The sequence below is a fragment of the Malus sylvestris genome, chromosome 7, assembly GCF_916048215.2.
Source record: "Malus sylvestris chromosome 7, drMalSylv7.2, whole genome shotgun sequence".
Taxonomy (NCBI): domain Eukaryota; kingdom Viridiplantae; phylum Streptophyta; class Magnoliopsida; order Rosales; family Rosaceae; genus Malus; species Malus sylvestris.
The window spans coordinates 31,140,925-31,164,560 of NC_062266.1; the positions used below are offsets into that span (position 1 = coordinate 31,140,925).

The following is a 23,636-nucleotide window of genomic DNA, read 5'->3' on the forward strand; positions in this document are numbered from 1 at the left end:
AATAGATAATTAACATTTAGGCCATTCACAGTGCGCCAGAAATTTAAGATAACTAGAAAGCTATGCCTACTGGTTGCACTGAATTCGTAGGTTACTTCATGTGCATCCGCCAGCTCGCATTAGATGCAATTAGGCATGCACTTGCTACTAAGTACGCAGCCCAATCTGTTCATTTTTCTCAAAATTTTCAACTTCTTTGTTTCTTTTGATTGAGAGGATCAGAGATTCACTTCATGAGATCAAGAGGCGTGGCAGGTTGAGTATTGCACTTCATCCATGATCTAACTCGCTGTGTAATATCCTACGATTTCATATGATATCTCACACCTCTCTCTCTCTCACTCACTTATCTCTCACCTCTCTTTCACTCACTCTCCCTATATAACTAAGCCCTCTCCTTCACACCTCTCACACCTCCCTTTCACTCTTACTGCTACCTCACGCCTCTCTCTTCTATGCTAACTATATTTCTTCATTCACCTCATTCTTTGAGCTTCTTCGACCTTATAGTTTACATCATGAACTCGAAGGTTGTTTACCAAATAAAAGATCACAATGTGTATTATAAAGAATTTCCCTATGTAATTGGATGCAAATACCCTTCATTCCCATCTTTCAAGTCTTCTCTTCTTTCATTACCTCTTCACCATTTAACCAAACTTCATCCACTTTCTCATTCCATGACTTATCATACCAAATTATGTCTGAACCCACCGACTATGTAACTGATGAAAACTAGCCGCACAATATACGATAAACGAACATGATTTGAGAATCCTCAGGATCCTCATAAAGAGAGGATCATCCTGGGCCAAATACTGGATTTTTGGAGCTGGCATTTCCCCATGTCTTCATCCAAAAGCTCTCTTTCACTCCCCAATCGAAAAGCAGCCATTGCAAGGTAAACTCTCTCAATTTCTGATCAGATTTTGTAGTTTTCGAAAATGTTTTTCTTTCATTTTCACAAAGTATATTATTTTATGGGATTTTGTTAACTGTTAATTGTTGGTGATTAGTAGAGTGCGGCGTAAGGAAAAGGTAGCAGATGATACTTTCAAGTATGGATCGTTTACATGAAGGATCAATGACTTCTCTAAACTCAAGAACGACATACATTGCTCCCAAACTTTCAACATTGCTGGTCTCAAATGGTGCGTATTTATAAAACCCTTCTTTCCCAGAGAAAAACCATCTTGGACAATACGATTAGAAGCCAAGATTACCTTTTTAGTTGATGGTTTCGAGATTGGATTTTCTCGGAACTCATTTTCTTTTCCATATTCAAAACTGTTATTTACTGGTGCATTACCCAAAACGTACAAAATATACCTGTAGCTATGGCTGCTGCTTGGGCAACGAGCTGCAAATTTTTAATTTTATTTTTGGAAGGGTTAAAAGTGATTTTCAACAAACTAGAAGCATTTTTTATGTTTGATGCGATTTGTTTGGAATATTAGATAACTCTTTTAACCTCTAGATATTTGGTTACAAAAACACAAAATTCAAGATCTAAATGTTAAAATGCCATAGTATTGTATGCTCCCAAGCACAACAAAGCTAAGTTTTTATGTTTGGAACAAGATTCGGAAGCGAATATGAGTTGTCGTTATTTAACTTATTTCCTTCCTCGCAATCACGAGATCAAGAAGTCAGTAGCATGCCCAACACCACATCAACATATTTTACTCACCGGCTGAACTTGGCCGACGAGTTGGCATGCCCCACATTCAACCGAATGACGTAATTAGCTTACTCCTTAATCGGCCTACGCGCCACGTATGCTTGGTAGTTTTTTTGGTCAACACAACCTTACTTTTTTTTTGTAAGAGTATCATTGTAACAATTAACACACATTATAATGCTACGTTATGATGTGACAATTATAAAATTGGAGGGGATTGGGTTTGGTCACATGCCTCAACTCAACAATTTGCAATTTTTCTACAATGCAACAAAGCATATTGAATACCCAAAAAATGAACGGCTAAATTTGAGCATTAAAATGAATGGTTTTAAGTTTGATTTTCGTCAAAAGCGAATTTGAACTACATTATTGCTAACTCATTGTGAGACTAAACCTACCTCCTCCCCCTTAGTATAGATAATATCGATTGTTCAAAAAAAAAAAAAGATAAATCATGTGATTTCAAATTCGGAACATTCAATATCACAGGCGTTTTAGCCACACTCGTAGTAGTTGATAGAAGTAGGATGCTTTTTAGCAATAATTTGCGAGGACGACGTTAAGATCATCTCTATTGGTGACCTAAAACCTAAAAATATTTAGCCCAGAAAATTTAGGTTTTAGCCCAGAAACAGCTTTTCTACTCCAACCTTTCTGGCCTAAAATTTTAGCCCGAGATTATCAAAGAATGAATTAAGGCTAATTTTTTTTTTAAATAACTTAAAAAAAAATATGTAGACTATCCTAAATTAATTTTATGAACATTTTAACCTAAAAATATTTAAATTCCGATAAATTTTAAAAAATCACTAAATCAATACATGAAAATCATGATAACCATATAAACTTAATACAAACAGCATTTAATAAACCACATAAACTTTAAAAAAAAAAAAGACAATTAATAAACCACATAAACTTAATACAATTGAAAACTCATAAACTACATAAACTTAATAATGATATCCACCATCTTGACTTCGTGATGGACTTGGGTGATAGTCTTGAGATGAATCATCATCTTGAAATATACTCCTTGTGGCATTCTTTCATAAAATGTCATTTTGCTTACCATGTAAGTATTTCTTCCTCCCTGGAGTGTATTTGTCGAGGTCCTCCATCATCAAATTACTTTCAAACCTTTCTTGCTCCCTATCCCCTTCTTCCTTCATGGCCAAACGCATTTGGGCCGATTTTTCTTCCCGACGACATTGGTTTTCATTCATTCTTGCAATTTCGCTAGCAAATTGTGCACGTATCGGATCTTAGGACTTTCTTTTTCTCTTTGCTTCCTTTTGCTTATCTCTATCCGGGGGCCTTGCAAAAGAAGGAGTTGGGTTCATTTGTTTGACACCTTCATTGTCGGCAAAATTCACACCATCATTGACATCATTTGGGGGTGGGGCTTCACTATGAAATAATCTTCCATATTGTTGGTTCGCATCGGTTCCCCACCTAAGACAATCTTTGAGGATGTTCCAAGCATGATGCAACTTAAAAGCTTGATTTTTTGGTGTAGTTCTTGTCTTGTAAATTGCCATTGCTTTGTCACCCTATGCAACAAATACATAAAAACAATTAGTTGCAAAATATTATTATGTACATGACAAATAAAATATCAACAAAGAAACTCACAATTTTTTAGGCGCCCCTTTCACTAGGCATGTCAACCATAGCTCTCTCCAAACTTCCATTCCACAAAGTGCACGCTTTGTTGATAATCTTCCACCGATCATAAACACCACCAACTTCCCTTTGATCGGCGTTGGAGTTTTTATGGAACTTATCAACGATTTTACCCCACAAAACCTTTCTATTTTGATTGGTGCCAACGGCACCATCTTCGATAACATAAATCTATACCAAACATAAAGCAATATCTTCGTCAAAGGTCCAATTACAACCTCTAACATGCTCTTTTGCCATCTTGAAAATTTTGGAAATGAGAAGAAATGGTAGAAAGAAAAATTGGAAGAATTGTAGGAGAAAAGTGAGTTTTGTGTGGATGTTTGAACAAATACATAGGTATTTATAGAGTTTTTGGTTGAATTTTAAGTTAAATAATTTTTTTTAAATTATTTTAGCCGTTAGATTTAAATTTGGACCGTTAGATTTTTTTTTTACCGTTAGATTTGATTATATTCGATCTAAGCCGTTGGATTCAATAAATAAATAAATATAAAACTAAAAAAAACATTTGAATGTGGACTGTTGGATTAACCAACGATCCAATTACCACAGTCGTGCGATGGAGAAAAGTAGCCGTTGGCTACAAACATATTCTGACACGCCGGGGGACACACCCACGTGGGTGGGGTCCACCTCGGCTGAATGACTTGCGCGTCTGCGCGTGGAGGAAGTGTGGCTGGGCGCTTGGGCTTCACAGCACAGTTTTCAGTCATTCGTGGGGCCCACTTCAATTTGTGGGCTAAATTTGTGACCGGTATTTGCCTTTATTTTAAGTTTTAGGTTTTTGGTTTGGTTTAGGTTTTGGGTTGGAGTGGATTTTTGGGGGGGGGGGGGAGGAAGGGAAAATTTAGGTTATAAGCCACCATTGGAGATGGTCTAAAAGCATTCAATTTTACGTTAGATTCCCCCTTCCTAATATCACTCATATAAGAAAATCACTAATCAAAGTTGGGAAATGAAATTGTTGGATTTATTTTCTTAAAAATATTCGGGGTACAAAACTAGAAAATGGAAAATACAAAAAAAAAAGTATGAATATATAAATAAGACTAAATAGCCAAAATGGTTCCTGAGATTTGTGTAACTCATCACTTTAGTCCCTAACATTTCAAATCAATCAAAGTGGTCCCTGAGATTGTCCACCATCCATCATTTTGGTTCTTCCGTTAAAAACTCCGTTAAGTGTCCCGGAACTCTTGGCTGAAAGTTTGGACAATTTTCAAAGCTTCGTAACTCAATCGTTTCTTAACCAAATTCGACCCAAAATATATCAAAATGAAGATAGGAAAGTGTAGAATAAGCTTATACCTATTTGGAAGCCCAATGGTTGCCGGAGATGGCCGGAAAATAACCTCAAAGTTGACTGGTCCGAGGGAAAACTGGAAAACTAGCCGGAAACTGGGTAAACTTTAAACATTCATAACTTCTTCAATACTTAACGAAATCAAGTGATTCAAAAACGAAAATCATACTTCTCAACGAGATAAAGAGAATGGTCCCTTTTTAGATGGCTAAATCTCAATGGTTTGGCCGGAAAACTGCTCGAAAGTGGCCGTGGACAGCCACTTTCGAGCTGTTTTCCGGCCAAAAAATGGTGATTTAGCCGTAAAAAAGGTACCATTCTCTTTGTCTCGTCGATATGTATGATTTTCATTTTTGACTCACTTGATTTCGTTGAGTATTGAAGAAGTTATGAACGTTTAAAATTTATCCAGTTTTCGGCGAGTTTTCAGTTTTCTCTCGGATCAGTCAACTTTGAGGCTATTTTCCCACCATATCCGGAAACCATTGGGCTTCTAAATGGTATAATCTTATTCTACACTTTCCTATCTTCATTTTGATATATTATGGGTCGAATTTGGTTAAAAAACGATTGAGTTACGAAGCTTTGAAAATTGCTCAAACTTCCGGCCAAGAGCTCCGGGACACTTAACGAAGTTTTTAACGGAAATACCAAAATGATGGATGGTGGACAATCTCAAGGACCACTTTGATTGATTTGAAATGTTAAGGAACAATGTGATTAGTTATATAAATCTCATGGACCATTTTGGTTATTTACCCTATAAATAATTATGGTACATCAAGGGCATAGTGTATCAAATTTCAGGACCGGAGGCAAACAAGCTAACAAGGCCTCGAAATACTTGTGCTGATAACTTGTGTGCTTGGAAGAGTTCGCCGTCCAAATTCCATACTCTCGTTGCCGGAAGACGTGACAGTAGAGATTAATTTGACAGCACGAGCGATGAAAACATGACGAATAAGCATATGTACCTTGTGATGTTCAACGAACTTGAAATCAAAGGGGTTTCCGCCCTTGTGTGCAAGCTGGGTAAGATGCCTGCAAATTAATCATGCATAAGAAACTTTTAATATGATCTTCATGGATAAAGCAGCGAAAAAGTGTCGACATATGCGCGATAATTGATGCCAAGGTCTGCTTGGAATGTATCATAAAAATCATTTGGCCGTCAAATGATTAATGCAGCGTCGAATATGCCCATCCCAACAATTTGAAACCCTAAATTAATTCTGTATTGGACATTACTGCGGCACCAATGCTAAGAAATTTTCTCTTTGACATGGACCATTTTGTTTCTCCTGGATATGAGCAAGGGGTGGTGCCACAGACCTTGCAGTTAACACAGCATATTGCTTGTTAGGATTTATTTGGTTTGACTTGTATATACACTACTTCTGCCTCATAGGACCTGAATGATACACATATACAAGATAATTTCTTGTTAGTCACAATTCGCAGAAAGCTAATGAAGATAATCTACACGGTGAAAGTATATCGGAAAACAAATACACAGAGCGACCATGCGAATGATTTAAGACCCAAAATTCGTGGTTCTGGGACTCGCATAGCAAATATGAATTCCAACTAGCAAATTACCAGTGCTTTAAAAATACCCTTCTTCCTGCATCCAACGGTATTTTTCACTCTCAGTAATGACATGTCCATAAAATCCGTACCTACAAAATATAGACCATCTGGATTTTTTAGACAACTTAAAATGAGAATCAAATATCTGATTTTCCAGAGCATCACCCATATCATTGAGTAATTGTAATGAGAATGAGAAACTACCGGCAAAAGATAGACGCCGCATAGCGCACAGAAGGTTCAACCTTTGATGTAGGTATGGTTTTCCACCTTACACCTTGGGCTACATCAAGGGAAACCCTTTTCCCAAGGACAATGTGAAAGGTAGATGTTATAGAAAAGGAAAATTAAAAAATAGTGAACACAGAAACTGTCATGACATGTATCAGAAGGAAGAAAACCTGGAGGAGTTGGCGGGCATGGAGCTTTATGCCTTGAAGAAAGAAATCCATTGTGTCACAAAAAGGAAAAAAATATAGCATCAACTGAAGAAGTATGCCAGGACAGATGCTCCTTTAAAGCTTATTGTGTCACAAAGATTAAAATAAGTCTAAGAAAGTTATAACTTAAACGACTACAACTCCGTCATATGAAGCAAGCTCTTTGTTACCTACAGATGCCATCATATCATATGCATGCCCTGACCTTTGGATCACAATGACCTGATGTGGGAATTGAAAACAAAATTTAAGAAGGATCACTTAACACATTCAATATGTTTGCTTGTGATCTTGATTCCCATTACAAGAGTAAATGAACAATAGATTCTTTGGCAAACTACAAAACTTACCAATAGATTCTTTGGTCGCCCTTGTTCTAGGGCCACAGAAGCATTAATCTGTTCAACCCACATCTGACATGTTTGGAGATCCTTATGACCAAATGTATATGCAGCCAGGACCAAAAGAGAAGGCAGAGCCTTTGACTGCTGGAAACCGTGCACTGTAAAGCGGTAAACCTGAACCTATGTAAACACAAACAAAATCAATACCATATGAGGGAGTAAAGGTCGTACCCAGTGCACAAGGCTCCCGCTTTACGCAGGGTCTGGGAGGGAGTGAAACAAAAAAAACCAAGAATGGGAATTGAACAAACCTCGTATTCATGACGACCCGAAAGGCATTTTCTAGCATTTGAAACCTTTGGTCCATGTATCAAACCGTGGCTGATCAACTCAACGGAATACACATCGGAAAATTGGATCTCAGTTGCAACCTTTGAAGTAAATGTGATGCCCAAACAAGTTGAGACATCCTGTTTTATAAGACATTACTAGAAATTTTAAATTTTCGTGATTAAACGGTACCATCAACTCATCGTTTAACATTAGAAATTTAGAAGAATCCAGTTGCCATTAAAGCCTAACAAGCAGAAGAAATCCCAGAATCCATACAACAAATCAAAATTATCACAAATTGTGACACAATTAAGAAACAAATGCGAATCTAGAGTTGATAAAAACAGTAACTTTACTGTCAAATATCAATTTAAAGACAAAAACAAAAGGGAGCGAACAGGAGAGAACTTAAATTACGTTATCGAATGGCTCGAGCGATTTCCAAGACAAACCATCTGAGTTGAAGGAGAGGAGGACTTCTCCCGCGCGGTCCAAGGTGAGGCTGCAGCTCAAAGCCGACGCCACGGCTCCGCTGTCTAACCGTGCGTGCGGGATACATCTCGTTCCATTCAACGAGGTTTGAATTGCACGAATGGATATTGAGGTTGAAGGCCGAGAAAAGGGAAGAACTTTCAGGTGGAATTTCAAAAAACCGCTGGTCGGTTTCGTTGCGGGAGGTGGAATTTGGCGCTTTTATTGAACCAAAAAGAAAACAAAACGACAGGAAAACGGGTCGTTTCAGTCAGAGATCCGGTATAGCTTTTCTGTAGTTTTTTTTTTTTTTTTTTTTTTACGCTTTTACCATTTTCATTAATGGTATGAACTATGAAGCCAAATCAAACCAATAAAATCTGGTAAAATAATATTTACAATTTACTATTAAATGATAATTTGATAAGAAAAATTTAATGTGGTTTAAGTTTGTTGATCGGTGCATTGTGCTTATCTTTATATTCGAGGTCGAAGTTCTCTTCTCCTATATTAAATTGGTCCACAATACCATCTTGTAATACAAATTTACAAATTAAATTGTCGAATTTTTTCTTTTTCTCAAAAGTGGAACTCCTTTATTTAGAGAACATAAATGATGGCGGGGATGCTCGCATAGGTATCTCAACCTTCTCTGGCATTTGTGTAAATTCACCAACGCCAGGAATCGAACCAGCACCTGCCATGTGCAATACGGGCCAAAAGTCATAATGCAATATGTTGTTTTCATGCTCTAATGTAACAGATTTCGTAGACAGTATAAGAGGACTGTTGTTGACAAGCGGAGCCTTGTCACGGCAGCACGGTGTAAACCTTCACATCGTCCATCTCCGGGCTTCTCACTGAGTACTGAAATGTCCATCCGTGGCAAGCACCAGCATGCACGCCCTTCTTATTAATGGCAAAAACAGCTCCCACAAAACCAGGGAATTTTCTCGCGATTCGTGATATCGCATCCTTGGCAGCGAGTTTAGGTTCCATCCCTAATCTCATACTCTCCACAACTTGATAACTGTAATTCAATCATTTAAACTAGATTGTTAGAGACATTAAACAGAAGTTGAACAGATTCAGTACGGGAGCAAATTGGGGACTAAATACACAAGGCAGAAACAGAAAACAAAGCCTGCTCAACATATACACAACGCGTTCTTTATATCGCGTGGTTCTACCTACAAAGATCCATTAAAGTAGTTTTCACATCCAAATAAACTGGAGCTGCAAATACGATGCATCGTACTGGTGTATTATGTTCAAAACTCAAGCCACGGTAACAGTTTATAACAAGCCTCCAACAGGCATGGTTTGCTTAATTATTAAGGCTTTAAGAATATGCAAGTCAATTCATAACTTCATCACCCCCCACGAGGAAAGACGTCGAGCATAATAGTTATGGTTTCATTGGAGCAAAACCTAATTTCAAAAACTAAAACTTGTAATTGTTGACTGAAACTGACATCCTTCAGCAATTTTATTATTTGCTCCAAAACAAAAGAACCTAAATAGGACCAGGACCAAAGATGACCAATGACTGAGTAAGAGATGTCTTTTCAATTACCATGGGAGGAAACGCATCATGACGTCACCATCTCCGGTTGCACCACAAGCACCAACTTCATCATCAGCATATGCAGAAGATCCAGCAATTGGCCCATCACCCACCCTGCAGTTACGAAAGCAATGTCTTTAGTGGACTGGGGAGATAAATTTGCCATTTCATCATTATTTGATTAAGCTAACCCTATATTCTCTAAATTCTCTATGAGCTATACCAAAAAGACTATAACTTACCTCCCTGGGATCTTAAATGTGGCTCCATTTGTTGAGGTACCAACAGCAATTTTCCCCATCTAGACAAGAAACCGTAGGTAAATCGGTGAAATCAAAGTGTTCACAGAAACTTTACTAAGAATGTTAACCAACATCAATTTTCCCCATCTAGACAAGAAAATGTAGGTAAATCCGTGAAATCAAAGTATTCAAAGAAACTTTACTAAGAATGTCAACCTACTTTATCAAAAACTGCCATTGATATGGTGTCGTGGTTGTGACGACCAATGGGAGATGATCTTGGGTTAATATTAGTGGTTTTGGAACACAGCCCATGAGAAAGGCCTGGAGAGTCCTTTGCATGATAAGGGCCACAACTATTAGCAGGTACAACATCTTTCCAAAAATTAGGCTGGCAGTCGTTTTCTTTCCATTTGGTCCACTTCTCAATGGATTCTGATGAATTAAGGTTTGTTGGTCCTGGAAGACCCATTGAAATTGCAAAGGCTGAGGCTTGCTCTCCGACAAGCATAGTGTGTTCGGTATACTGCATCACTAACCTGGCAGCTTTGATTCCATCCTTTACATACCTCATGGCAGCAACAGCTCCAACCTCCATTGTCACCTACACGTGTCCTTAGCAAACAAATAATAGATACTCATTATCAAAGCAAGCAATACAAAATGCTGCAATAGCAAGAGCAACAATTGAGACAGACAGAGTGCGTGAATACTACTCACCCCATCCATGACCAGAGCATCGATTGTAGTTTCTCCGTTCTCATCTGGACTCCCACCAGGGCCAACTGTCCCAACAACATCATATATTATACTTTCTTATAGTAGCTATCAAGCCCATCAACATTCTAATCAACATTCCAAATGAGAAATCATAAAATTAATTACATAATTCAGGAGAAAGTTTTAGCATACAAAGAAAGCAAAACTTACTTTCGGTTATGATTACATCATTTGAAAACTCAATTCATACATACATTCTAACATGTTTGAGGTTTCCATTCTCAGAAGAAGTGATATTGACGTATGCTACATAATACGACTGCCACCGGTAAGAAGCTATTTCTACTGGTTTTCCAAGCACACCCAAGAACTAAGATCCTAACAATTAAACCATGGTTGCTGATTCATTAATTAGTTCATAACATGAATTTCGGGCCGAGAAGCAACAATTTATTTGCCATCTTAATCTTCTATACCGCGGAATTTCGACTCAAAAAATTGTCTTCCTCCCTCCCCAATGTGTGATTCCAATGCATACAGGCACTGACTACCCAAAATTCATACAGATAACGCAAACATCAATTCCTAATAACATTTTTTCTTACATGAAGATAAAATCAACTAAATCCAAGAATCCAAAAACTACCTGTACCATCACATCTGAGCTCCTCGCAAGCCGAGCAACCCTCAACGACGGCATCCACGGCGGAGAACCCATTATCCACAGCTATCCATGCTGCTCTGACAGCCTCTACGAAGGGCCATGTGCTCACCACCACAGGGTACTGCCCTGAATCCGAAGCTTCGTGGCCTATGACCTGATAACCCATCAATAAAAATACGATCTTTAATCAAAATAATACCACCCAATCATGCATGTAAATGTAATGAAAGAACTAGTGTACCCAACTGTTTGATTCCTCAGAAAATGCAGGGGAAATTTGAATTACATGAAAAAGATACAAATTTCAGGAACCAATTGGAGGAGATTAAAGAGTGAAAATATAACTAAAATTTATGATCTCGTGTATGCTAAAGTACCAAGGAAAGCAGTAAAACTGTAATGATCAAAATTGGTAGAGAGCTCAGACGGTTGGCAGCCATGGAAAGGGGCAATGATTGCTGCTCTGGTATCTTTGGAGCTGCTGGGCACGAGTTTGACTAACAGGTGTTTTAGTTCAAGTACACATTTGGTCACTCTGGTGGCCTAACCAATGGCTAACTTTGTCAAATCAATTAATATATAGGGCATAGTTGTCCTTTTAAGAGTGTTCACGTACTTGTGCAGGATAAATTTTTCATTGTGACAGGAATACGAATGGTACACCATGTGTTTTATAGAAGTGGTGAGAAATTTTATTTTTGGGTAAAAGACTGTTTACCACCCTTATGTTTCGTGGTTTTCAACATTTAGTACATCAAGTTTTTTTCGTTAGTCAAACTGTTAAGTCTCTCATTAACTGTGACGTGACGGCCATGTGCACACTGACGGGACTCCTGACATTTTCTTCGATGATTTCCCACCCGAGATGATTGATTATCTCGAAACTCTTACAAGCTCGTCGGAGTTTTGAATTCCTGGGAGTCTTGTGCAACTGTTATTTGGTATGAATTCTAGGACATAACTGATTGTTTGATACACTAGAAACGAAGATTTGAACTTCTTTAATAAATATTCTATTTAATTGTTGAACATCATGAAAATCGCTTCTTTATACAATATGCTAATCCAACATAGACCTAGTCTGTACTGCAACCTGAGTCCACCATAAACTCAGTGCTAACTGATCTTATTAAGAAATTTACACAATCATGGTGAAGCAGTAACTCAAACCAAACTAAGAAAACAATGCCAAAACCAATCATAACGGTCCAATTCGGTATTAAATCCAAGCTTTTTCACTGCTGCAAACCAAGCACTCATAGTAGCAAGTGTATGTAATGAGACAGTAGCTTCATCTCCCCTTGCAAGTCCATGGTCTACCATGCTCCAACTCGGAAAAAAGTTTGAACCTTCTTAGGACTGGCAAGGGTCATAACTTCTTGTACTTGTAATCATCGTCTCAGCCAGATCTGGTTTCAGTCTCGAAACATCGTCAGTTGGAGTTGGACTGCCCAAGGAATTCGTATCATCTCCAGATTGTTTCATTAGCATCTGTGAAAATTGCATTGTGATGTTCCATGAGGCACTGGACGACCTCAATAGCGCCGAGGTCCATGGGCACACCATCATCCAAGGGGATTGAATCATCTACAGCATCGCCTTCATCTGAATCCACAATAAAAGAAAAGTAACACGGAAAAAAAATGAATAACTTCTTTCGAAAAACCAACAATATAACACCTGTTTAGTTCGTATAATTTCTATAAAATAGAAATAGGTTGGTAACGGAGAACCCCTCACCAGAAAGCATGTCCCACGCAGAATAAGTAGGCTCTGGATCCAAGTTCTTCCTGGAAGGACCTTTTGACGGTTGATTCCAATATTTCCTGTATAGGTCTGGTGTCCTACCCTTCTGCCAAATTATAACAGGGGCCATCTCCATTGCAAGACTTTGGATGTTCATCTGTGTACAGTTAACAACTATTTAAACAAGATTATCGAAGATTCGGCTATGAACAACCCACCATGCATACAACAGAGAGAGAGAGAGAGAGAGAGAGAGAGAGAGAGAAGGGGATGCTTCCTACCTTGTTAAGAACTGACTTCTGGCTAATGCGGAGCAGTAATGCAGTAACAAATTCTAGGGTTGTGTAGTTGACTGTAGGAAGCCTCCTGAGCATGTTTCTCATCTCACGTATGCTGGAACGAGCACCTATGATCTCATTATAAAGCTCAAATGTGGTCAGTGGCTCAGGAAGGGTAGCTAGGTAACATTTGACTAAAGCCGCTACGTCAATTGGACTTACACCCTCTGGTAATGATGCATTTGAATCTGATATTACAACACCAGATTAGTGTCGTTCAAATAGAACTAAGAAAACTATGTTTCAAAGAAATAAATAAAAAGAAAACATACACACTTCAGATACCTTGGTTGTACAGTGAAACCAGTTGTTGAATGACTTTTTTATCTCCCTCGCCTTTAAACAGATATGGTGTATTTAGTCCTAGAAGTCAAAAACAATCACGAACAAGTTAATCGTATCAAAGTACTATATGTGTAAGTTATCATACATGCACCAGAAGTGTACAAATTAGAGAAGTATAGACTATAGAGTACCTGATGATATGAGATAATCTGCACATCTGACCAAAATTTGAGGAATGGGCCTACTAGATTGTTGCCGTTGCACGGTAACTTCAATCGGAACTCCAAAAACTGAAATTAAAAATTTAAGTAACTATCACAGTTCACCATTTAACCCAAGATTAAAAGCAACCACCATCCTGATACAGTTTAATCTTGACACACAAACCACCAAATTAGGGAGATGTAGATGATTCAGAATTTCACCATTTTACAAAGAATGCCAACTAATAAAAACCTGAGTCCTTTTCTATATATTCTCCACTACATATTTCACCTTACAGCTACAAATACAAATAAATTTTAGGGGGAACCCCGTGTGACAGAAGATCATGTGTAATATAATCAGAAGTCAAAGAAACAAAGCTTCCAAGGTTTCCTCAATCCCAACTTCGACCATGAGCTTTTTTTTTTTTTTTTGAAATATCGACTACCAGTATTAACTGCTTCCCACTATCTCACATCCTACAATTAATATTGTATATTTCCTTGTTTGTTGATTCCAGAGAAAAACCAGACATAGGTCATTGAAGAAGAAGTAGCCGGACAGCCAAACAAGCCACAAAATCAACAATCCCCACTAAAGCCCTTGAAAGCAACTGTAGTACAGTATCTCAGTTCCATCAAGTTTAACACTGTAAATCTCAAAGAAATTTTTTTTTCCGAATATATTACAATTAATAATGTTGGGATTCAAGAAAATTACCATCAGTGCTTGCAACACCCTGAAAATTGCAAAAAAAAAAAAAAAAACAAGATAAGACTTTTAAAAATATGTATAACAAAGAAGAAAAGAAAGGTAACAACTGTTTTATAGATACCTTCTGCCATCTTTCAATGTCACTCAAAATAGTTTTGCTCTTTTGGGCAGTCTTCTTTGCCACCTGAAAGAAAAACACACCATCTCAAATGTGTCGGTTACAGTCCCAACTTAAAAGTCATGCTCACACGCTTAGATTGTCAATGGCATTCACCATTAGGGTTAAAGAAACAGAAAAATGCATAACATTTTCACTCTTAAGTTATTTTCAAGTTCCACTTGTGTATTTCCAGCAAGATTTTACTTTTATTTTCATCCTTTTAGACTCTTGTATTTAGTTTCCGTACTTGGGCTGCATCACTAGGCGTGTTTACAAAACACCCTTAGCAGTGATAAAATGAAGTATTTGAAGAAAGTGACTACTAATATATCCCAGACACAGTTCTAGAAAGTCTACCTCTTCAACTTTTATCTTCCCAACAGAAACCTTTTCCTTTGTCTCTGATAAACCCTTCCTAAAAAATGTACCAGTTGTCGCAGCAGCAACTATAAGACGTTCCTGAACAGCATGTCTTGTAGCTGGTTGCTGAAGAAGCGCCCATCGACTTTTGAACATTGACCCAACTCGTTCTGCCACATCAGCAACATTCACTTTTGCATCTTTAGTGACCTCTTCAACAAATGTTCCAGCCGAATGTCCAGCTTCTTTAATCTTCACCCCTGCATTAAAACACAGTTGGCTAGAGTCAAACACAAATGTTTTTCTCATAAAAGGATTAAACAAGAAAAAACGGTGCAGTCAAAAGGTACCTGAGGAAGAAAAGAACTCGGTGGTCTTTTCTTTCCACCGGGGTGAGATGTCGGAAGGCATTGTAGCAGTTGCGGAGACCAGAGTCAAATTATAAAGGCAAAGACCAGTTTAGCCTGTTTTGAAGGGAACAAGATCACTACGGCTTTGCTCTTTCGTTAAGAAAAACTAAGGTATACATATAAGAAAGAAACCGGCTTTTATTTCACAGGTAGCAGCCTCTTGAATTCATTTACCAACACAAATTCGAAATTCAACTTAAACAATAAATCATCAAAGTTTCCCTTCTCCAATCCAATAAATCAACTTAAACAATAAATTTTTCTATGTCCACTGTTTGGTTGGTGAGAAAATGAAAGAAGGTCAAATCCCCTCCCCCCATCATTCTCAAATACAAAACAATTTCAACTTAGGATTAAAAAATTATAATCTCAACTAAGCCAATCAGCTCCAATAATCAGTTATCTATCGTTGTAATCTGTCTAAACCAAGGAGCGTTCTACGATTCATACAGTCGACCCCACTTAGTAGAATAAGGCTTTGTTGTTGTAATCTGTCTAAAGATTATTACTTTTTCATCAAATTTTATCCAATTCTCAAAACCCAGTTGGCCAAATCAATATCAATCGCAACTTGATCAAATTTTGAATTACAAATTGAAAAGAAAAATAGTACTAATACAGCAACAGTTGAATGAAAATTAGCTTCGAATAATTTAAAAAAAAAAAACCCAAAAACCCTAATTTTAATTAGTGAAATTCAAGAAGATATTACCTCTTTGGGGCTTGCTGATCACGGAAGCTGGAAGCGAAGAAGCTGAAACGCGAAAAACAAAATTGAAAAATAGAAAAATCCCTTCTTTTTACAGAGAAGTGAGAGAGAGAGAGAGAGAGAGAGGAGAGAAACGTAGGAGAGAGAAAGTCGTCCAATTTGGGAATCCAAAATGCGACACCCGTCTGCCATCGGTGGGGCCCAGTAGGGTTGACGGGCGATTGATATGACGCCACGTAGGCGCTAATTTATGAATACGCGGACTAGGTATTTCAACTGAGAAATTTTTTTATTATGTCGAAAACACGGATAGTACACCACGTGTTTTATGTAGTGGTGTAAAATTTTAATTTTTAAGTTATTAACCTTTTAACACACAGAACCCACTACTTATATAGGGACACGTGGTGTATCATCTCGTGTGATGGTTACATTGAAAAATCTCTCATTCAACTAGAGAAATTTTTTATTGTGACGGGAACACTGATGGTACACTATTTGTTTTTATATAAATGGTGGAAAATTTTATTTTTTAATTAACGTTTCAACACACATATCCTACCATTTATATAATAACATGTGGTGTACTACCTCGTATACCAGTTACACTGAGAAATCTCTTTCAACTGATATAACCGTTGCGTGCGCAGACTGAGATTGGCACTTTGTTTTGGCTTAAAGTTCAAAGTTAAGACTGAGATTTACATTAACCTCCTCAGTGGCCCCACCATAATCCTTAATTTTCAACTTTTAAATCAAAATGTCTGTGGCATGCCTATGTTAGGGGGCCCCACTCCCACGTTGTTATCTTTTCTGTTATTATATGGTCTGCCAATTGCATATTTATCAAAGTCATAATTGAATATTCTAACAACAGAAAAATAATTGATTATTTTATATTTGGATGTAGGTGTGACACACGTAACAAATTCTACTACGTCATTTATGTCGTCTGAAAGTACTCTTAAACTGACCGAGAACATTTTTAATGAAATCATCTACGTCATTTGAAAGTACTTTTAAACTGACCGAGAACATTTTTGATGAAGTTTTTAAAGTACTTACTACAAGAAGCACATAACTTGTGCATTTAACAAGAAACACTTGAAATGTTTTGAAACCTAATAATATTTTCTCTAAAGCGTTTTTAATTATTTTAAAATACTTCCAAACAAACTCTTATTGTGTTTACTAAAGCATCGAGAAATTATTACGTATTACTACAGGTGTCAAAAGGATCGACCTAACTAATTTTAAGTCGATTTACGTGGACTTGGGCCGTGTTTAGGCCAATCCACTTAATAAACGAATTGTGTTTTAATTGACCCACTTGATAAAGCATTAAGCTCAATTCAATATGCGGCCCTAACCTATTAAGATTTTTGTCGTGTTGGGTCGGATCACTAAATTGGCCGACTTAAGCAACAAACTTTAGTTTTTTAAAACTTAAAAAAAATAAAAAACTTACTTATGTATTAGAAAAAAATATTCATTTATCATTATAAATTTATAAGAACATCAAGGAGCTTCCATCTTGGTGTCCTTGCTAAAATCCCCCACAATCCTCCTCCAAAACCAATGCTCCTGCCACACTATCTCCATCTTCTCAATCGGCACATTCTTCGTCTCCGGCAAAAACAAGTACACAAACACCGTCATCACCACCCCCCAACCCCCGAAAAAGAAGAAAATCCCGGCCTTGAAGTGGCAGAGCATGGCTAGAAAAGTTTGAGCAACAATGAAAGTGAACAAAAAGTTCACCACCACATTGATACTTTGTCCCGCCGATCGAATTTCAAGTGGGAAAATCTCACTCGGAACCAACCATCCGAGAGGCCCCCACGACCAACCGAATCCTGCTACGTAAATGCATATCAAAACCAGCACCAAATAGGCATACCCTTTGCTCACTCCGCCGTGATCACCAAGCTGAGCTGCCATTACACCTCCCACCATAATTTGTGACACCAACATTTGAATCCCCCCAGCTAAAAACAATGCTCTTCGCCCGAATTTGTCTACGATAAGCATGGATATGAACGTTGAGATTGTACCAACCACGCCAGTCATGACGGAGGACAAGAGCGAAGCGCTTTCTCCCAACCCAATTGTTCGAAAAAGTATTGGGGCATAAAAGGCTATGACATTGATCCCTGTCACTTGCTGAAAAAATGGTATGACTATTGCCATCACAAGCTGAGGCCTATACTTTCTCTCCAGGATTTTCTTGAAAGGGTGTTTCATGTTTTTCGATATGTTGTTTGCTTTGATCAGATCATCGAGTTCCACTTGGACATCATCGACCCCTCTGATGCGTTGCAGCATTAGCTTGGCTGTTTGGTGGTCCGCGCTGCGCTGGATTAGGCTGTTGGGTGTTTCCGGAAGGAAAAATGCGCCGAGTGTTAGCACTGAGGCAGGGACTGCGGCCAAGGCTAGGGAGATTCGCCACCCCCAACCGCCTTTGATCTTCTCAGTGCCGTAGTTGATGAGGTTAGCTGATAATGCGCCAATGCCGACGCTAAATTGGAAGCCATTGTTAATTGCTCCTCTGTATTTTGGTGGTGCCATTTCCGAAAGGTACAAAGGAACAGCCTGCACAACACAAACACATAGATTACGCAACAAGTAACACGGAAAATGAAAAAAATCGAAAAGGGTATATGCTTAGATGATTAATGTTAGGGACAAAATGTACTACCTGATTTCCAAAACCAACACCAACTCCAAGCAACACACGGCCGAGGATGAGCATGTAGATGTTCATAGCTGCACCGTTTAGAGCTGAGCCGGCAAGGAACGCAGCTCCACCGGCAAGGATTGAAGGCTTGCGGCCATAGGCCCTCGTGACCAAACTGGCAAAAAGGGAAGCTACAAGACCAGCTATGTAGAGTGAGGATGTGAAGGAGGTCAACAATTCGCTGTCGAATTTACAGTAGTTGCTGATTTTGGTGTCCGATTTCATTTTCGTGTTTACCTCAGGGAAGAACTTTTTCAGAAACGGCTCCATTGATGTCACGCCGCCTGAAATTCCAATGTCGTAGCCGAAAATAACACCTCCTGTGGCTGCCATCATGCAAGATAGGATGACGAAGGGCGTCATCCTGCCGTTGTATTGGCCGGCTTCGCCTGCTATTGCTAACCCAACTGCCATTGCTTCTTCCAACCTCACTCACAAAAAGATAGGAAGATAAGAGTACAAAGTTTAAATTTGTACAAAACGAATGGATGTTAAAGAGAGCAGATTTTACTCTCTTTTCCGACGATGCGATATTCTAAACTACTACAATTTACGGAGACCGAATTTGTGGCCTAACCACTTGTGCAAGAGCAGTCTTACTTGACTGGTATACTGAGAATGAGATCAGCATTGAAATATGCATTGGATAATTTATGGGATATTCAAGAAATGGTTTTGGACTTGTGTGGAATATGTAGGCAGTGGTTGCAATCACTACATATTATTTTACAAATTCAGGCAGGACCATAAGCATTTGTCTGAACTCAGAAGAAAGTTAAGAGAGTACTACTTCTTTAGATAAGGCTGAAAAGTTAGAAAAATGTACTCAAAAAATAAGCATTTGGTCCCATAAGCACAATTATTGGAGTAAAACCTTTTATATTTTTACAATTTTAGTTAAAATTGTCTATGAAATTGGTATGGCATGACTTTTCATTTTGATCCTTGAAATTTAAAATCGATATAAGTGGTTTCTGAGATTGTCCACCATCAATCATTTTGGTCATATGTGGAAAATCTCTGTTAAGTTGAAGAAACTACTAGTTTCAGAAGAGGAGTTTGAGTTGACAAACAACGAAAATCAAAATTCAAATAAAATGTTATATTGTCATCATGTGAATTTAGAATTATGATTAGGTAGAATGCCGTTTACATGCACAAAATAACGTGCCATGCCAATAGAAGAACATTACCCTAAAACCTGTGTTACGTAATATGTAACCATAAAACAAAATAGGGTGCAGAGAATGGTAGCCACCTGGTTTGCAAAGCCAACCCCATAACCAAGCAAGATGCGACCGATTCTTAGCATGCAGACATTAGCAGCTGCACCGCCCAGGGCGGAACCGGCAAGGAAATGTATACCAGCCATGAGGATCCAAGTCTTGCGGCCGCAAGCTCTGGTGAGTGCAGAGGCAAAGAAGGAGGCTTCAAAGCCGGCTAAAAAAGTTGGCCATCAAATTTGCAGTAGTTGCTTGTTTTGGTGTCTTCTTTCATCTTTGAATTCACTCCACCTTCACGAATTAATCAGGATTAGTACTTGCATTAGCTAATAAATTTTGTCGACAACATTTGGCTAAATATTTCAAGTCTAATGATTGTTTACATAGTGTTATTAATTCACGTGTTATATGTGGGATGATGAGTTCATTAGTAGTACAACACGGTGATCTCAAATATATGAATATTGTGATGACTCGCCTGAAATTCCGACATCGTAGCCAAAAGATAATGCCTCCCATGGCAGCAGGATAGCACCACAACCTGGGTGCTAGCTCGACCGTCATGGTCTCTCCTGCGCAGGTGGATATCAATTTGTGGATTAACATGAACAAGGTGCAAAACTGTGGAAACAAACCCAAACACCCCAATAGCAACTAGCAAGTAGTGGGCCAATATGGGCTAAAAAGCCTATAAAATGCAGAACCAAAACACTGCCAAATAAAGTCCAAATCCATAAGCAAGCCTAAACGGCCCAAAGAGAAGAAAATATAAAACAGAATAGGAACCACAATCAAACAGAAAAGAGAGATGCAAAATGCAAAGTGGGAATCCATAGTTTTTCTGTCATCTTACAGTTTAAGGTCAATTATTGTGCCAATATTACGAAATATTGTACCAAAAAATATGAGATGATAGAAAATATATAGAGAGTCTCATTTTTGAGAGTCTCCTTAGCATTTCTCAACAGCAAAAACAGTAACAACAAACAATCACGTAGAAAATGACATCGTTTGCTTCTTTGCATGTAACGGACTCATTTCTTTTTATTTGTAAATAACACTTCATGAAAAATTACCTTCTTTTTAAATGTAGAATGTTTAGAGTTCAAAATTAGAATTTTAAAGTATTAATAATAATTTTCATAAAAAACATAAGTTTATGAGTCAAATCAAACAGCAATTTGTCTGATAAAAAAATTAAGGAGCCAAGTGTTTTCTCGTGTAAAATTCAAAAGTTATTGCAAGAAAAACAAAAGGTAGGGCAGAAATAAAAAAGTTCAAACACTAATGATATTTAATTTGGGTCTTCTTTAACAAAAACAAAAGCTTCATTGGCCCCACCTACCTTGATTAGTCTTTTCCTAACTTCCTTTGCTTTTGGGAATTCCTCCTCAAAATATTTTGTGCTTAATTCACGAAACTTCGAGATGATCAGAATTGTTAATGTTAAAAATCATTCTACAAAGATTATTTATATGAAAATAAATAAAATATAAGATCACTTGGTCATCAAAACTATACAAAAACAAATAGACGGATTCAGTAAAAGCATTATGAACTGTCTATCTGATTGTTACCCTTAACTGACTAAATGATTTTAATTTTAATTGATGTTTTGTAGAAATAATATTTACCAAGTGATTTATCATAAAAACAGTTCCTATTATAAATACGAAATCCTATAAATCAAACACTAAATAAATCTCCTGCCACTCTGCTCTTATTTTGTTCACCTTCTGTTTTTTCCAAAAGTTTTAGCAGGGGCAAGATAATGTAAAGTAGGATTGTCTATCTCCATAGCAATCTACATAACACCCAAAATTATTAGATTCGGTGGGTGAGATTTCTTTCTCAGTTGGATTATTGGAAAGCTTCCATGCATTAACATATTCACTAGGGCGTGGGCATGATTACAAAATTATCGCATCCCTAATCTTATTAATTATAATTGAATTTAATGATGTCCACCTGTATGAAACGTACGTGGTCCGTAATCTCCGATTAGTATATAACGTGACAAGTGGGTCGTATTTGTCGCGTTCGTATCGTTTTTAAATTATACATGTTATCTTAATGGATCGTGTTGCATCAAACTTCTTACTTTTACATGTTCTTAATAAATGACCTGATATCGAGTCAACTCGTTAATGAGTTGTGTCGTCTTAATAGGTCATGCAATAAATTACAGCAACATGTTAATCAAGTGTTAACAGTAACTCGATAACAATTTGGCCTCTTCAACATATTGACTTGAAACTCATCATTTTCGTGTCGTTTTATTCTGATTAATAAGTCATGCAAGAAATTGTCAAATCCTAATGTTGACGTTGAAATATTTAATTTTTAAAATCTTTGTTGTGAAAAAGGCATCTTAGAAGATTGGAAGAGTCTCCATGCATGGATTGATGTAACGACCAATAACCGCCATCAACGGCTGAATCCATGGGAACGTTCTGTGCATGCATGATGTAACATAAAATTAGAAAAATGTGATAAAATCCAAAGATCAAAGAGGGCCCTTTCTCCACCGACTGTTTCTTTTCGAGTTGATTATTTTACAGCATGCTGACAAGCCCTAATACATCTATTGGTATATATAATTACCAAAATAATAAGCCATGCAAATTTGTCAAGAACAAACTGCAACTTGATTGTATATAACATTTGGAGCTCGAGCTTCAGTTTGGACTGTGGAAAAAGAGTAATTTGTTTGAAGAATATTTGCTTAGTAAAGTCAATAAATCGAACTACCACCGGACATGCTCAAGCCATGTTTCTGGGTTTATGTTATGAAAATCCACCCTTGAAAGTTTTTCATGAATGAAAATCATGTTTTTATATTTTTATGTTGGGATGGGGCAGTGGCGTATGTGAGCAGAGTTGAATCCTTAATGCATAGCATATATAGTGTTTGAGTAAAAGTACTACTGCAGCATAAAGTAAGGAATGTTTGTACACAGAGAAAAAACTTCCTACACATAACTATTCTTATACACCTCACCGTCAATTATGGCTTCGTCACCGTCAGATGTTTACTTGAGTATTTGGGTCATTTCAAGTATCCACCTAAAAAATTCGGGTTAGGGTGTGTCATTATCTTTAAATCCCTAGTTTGTGCCTGATATTGTGGATGATGATGAATTAAGTAGAAATTTTTTTTAAGGGAAAGATTAGAGCACATGGAAATTCCAATCACAGATATGAGTTAATGCTGAGTATGAAAGACCAGATTGTGGAATATTGGCCTGCAGTACTTTAACAAAATCAACTCTGGTTAACATTGTCAAGAGACAATGTTGAAAAACATGTAGTTTAGTCTATAATTAATTTCCATAGTTATGTTTTTGCTGTCAATAGAAGATACAAAATTTCAAAATATTGTCCATTAGTATGTGTCAAATTTAGGCAACCATGTAAAAACTAAAAAAAGGGCCAAGACCTCCTTTTGGTAAGCAATCTATAGAAAAAAAAAAAAAAAAAAAGCTAAGATCTTTTACTGGTGAGCGATATGTAAAAATTAAAAAAAAAACTAAGACCCTCTTTGTACGTCCTCAAAGAGACTTATGGTTTGCTTTAGCCCTGGGATAGGGTAGCCTCCCCTCCCACTAAACCTTTGGGTAGCAAACAAATTTAGTCGACCATGTATGGAAAAAAACCCATGTTACTTCACCACAAGTCTACAACACCAATTATAAAATAAAAA

At 37.5% G+C, this 23,636-nt stretch overlaps 4 protein-coding genes across 5 annotated transcripts; all 4 read right to left on the reverse strand.

Annotated features, from left to right (window-relative positions):
* Window positions 1-5,339: 5,339 nt before the first annotated feature.
* On the reverse strand, window positions 5,340-8,558 carry LOC126630277 (ceramide kinase-like). The gene is made up of 7 exons (XM_050300368.1): window positions 8,502-8,558; window positions 7,801-8,073; window positions 7,362-7,520; window positions 7,057-7,230; window positions 6,772-6,928; window positions 6,276-6,355; window positions 5,340-6,087 (listed from the first exon to the last, which is right to left on the reverse strand). Exons 1-5 carry the CDS (start codon window positions 8,556-8,558, stop codon window positions 6,833-6,835), a joined length of 759 nt encoding a protein of 252 aa, XP_050156325.1. The 3' UTR covers window positions 5,340-6,087; window positions 6,276-6,355; window positions 6,772-6,832.
* On the reverse strand, window positions 8,326-11,580 carry LOC126630642 (probable isoaspartyl peptidase/L-asparaginase 3). Of its 2 annotated transcripts, XM_050300795.1 has the most exons (7): window positions 11,425-11,580; window positions 11,030-11,201; window positions 10,384-10,448; window positions 9,884-10,267; window positions 9,664-9,722; window positions 9,431-9,535; window positions 8,326-8,884 (listed from the first exon to the last, which is right to left on the reverse strand). In XM_050300795.1, the coding sequence occupies exons 1-7, from the start codon at window positions 11,485-11,487 to the stop codon at window positions 8,665-8,667; spliced, it is 1,068 nt and encodes a 355-aa protein (XP_050156752.1). In that variant the 5' UTR covers window positions 11,488-11,580; the 3' UTR covers window positions 8,326-8,664. The 2 variants fall into 2 exon arrangements, with proteins under 2 accessions (XP_050156752.1, XP_050156753.1); XM_050300796.1 differs by lacking the exon at window positions 11,425-11,580 and having other exon boundaries at window positions 9,884-10,278; window positions 11,030-11,111.
* Window positions 11,581-12,033: 453 nt separating this feature from the next.
* LOC126630640 (uncharacterized Rho GTPase-activating protein At5g61530-like) lies at window positions 12,034-16,126 on the reverse strand. The gene is made up of 10 exons (XM_050300792.1): window positions 15,977-16,126; window positions 15,205-15,318; window positions 14,852-15,114; window positions 14,456-14,518; window positions 14,341-14,359; window positions 13,608-13,706; window positions 13,417-13,494; window positions 13,075-13,319; window positions 12,788-12,950; window positions 12,034-12,652 (listed from the first exon to the last, which is right to left on the reverse strand). The coding sequence occupies exons 2-10, from the start codon at window positions 15,263-15,265 to the stop codon at window positions 12,513-12,515; spliced, it is 1,131 nt and encodes a 376-aa protein (XP_050156749.1). The 5' UTR covers window positions 15,266-15,318; window positions 15,977-16,126; the 3' UTR covers window positions 12,034-12,512.
* Window positions 16,127-17,441: 1,315 nt separating this feature from the next.
* On the reverse strand, window positions 17,442-19,372 carry LOC126630633 (hexose carrier protein HEX6-like). The gene is made up of 2 exons (XM_050300788.1): window positions 18,672-19,372; window positions 17,442-18,565 (listed from the first exon to the last, which is right to left on the reverse strand). Exons 1-2 carry the CDS (start codon window positions 19,122-19,124, stop codon window positions 17,492-17,494), a joined length of 1,527 nt encoding a protein of 508 aa, XP_050156745.1. The 5' UTR covers window positions 19,125-19,372; the 3' UTR covers window positions 17,442-17,491.
* Between the last annotated feature and the right edge of the window lie 4,264 nt (window positions 19,373-23,636).

Bases quoted from the DNA above. Each gene is read 5' to 3' on its own strand.
- LOC126630277 (XM_050300368.1), bottom strand. From the start codon at position 8,558: ATGGCAGGTGCTGGTTCGATTCCTGGCGTTGGTGAATTTACACAAATG. The intron at 7,231-7,361 runs GTTTGTTCAATT...GTGTTTACATAG, and splicing joins CGGGTCGTCATGAATACGAG to GTTCAGGTTTACCGCTTTAC. The intron at 6,929-7,056 runs GTAAGTTTTGTA...TTCCCACATCAG, and splicing joins GGCGACCAAAGAATCTATTG to GTCATTGTGATCCAAAGGTC.
- LOC126630642 (XM_050300795.1), bottom strand. From the start codon at position 11,487: ATGGCTGCCAACCGTCTGAGCTCTCTACCAATTTTGATCATTACAGTT. The intron at 10,268-10,383 runs GTGAGTAGTATT...GGACACGTGTAG, and splicing joins ATGCTCTGGTCATGGATGGG to GTGACAATGGAGGTTGGAGC. The intron at 8,885-9,430 runs GTAATTGAAAAG...ATTGAATTACAG, and splicing joins ATGATGCGTTTCCTCCCATG to TTATCAAGTTGTGGAGAGTA.
- LOC126630640 (XM_050300792.1), bottom strand. From the start codon at position 15,265: ATGCCTTCCGACATCTCACCCCGGTGGAAAGAAAAGACCACCGAGTTC. The intron at 15,115-15,204 runs GTACCTTTTGAC...GTTTTAATGCAG, and splicing joins CGAGTTCTTTTCTTCCTCAG to GGGTGAAGATTAAAGAAGCT. The intron at 13,495-13,607 runs GTACTCTATAGT...TTTGACTTCTAG, and splicing joins AGATTATCTCATATCATCAG to GACTAAATACACCATATCTG.
- LOC126630633 (XM_050300788.1), bottom strand. From the start codon at position 19,124: ATGGCAGTTGGGTTAGCAATAGCAGGCGAAGCCGGCCAATACAACGGC. The intron at 18,566-18,671 runs GTAGTACATTTT...TGTGTTGTGCAG, and splicing joins GTGTTGGTTTTGGAAATCAG to GCTGTTCCTTTGTACCTTTC.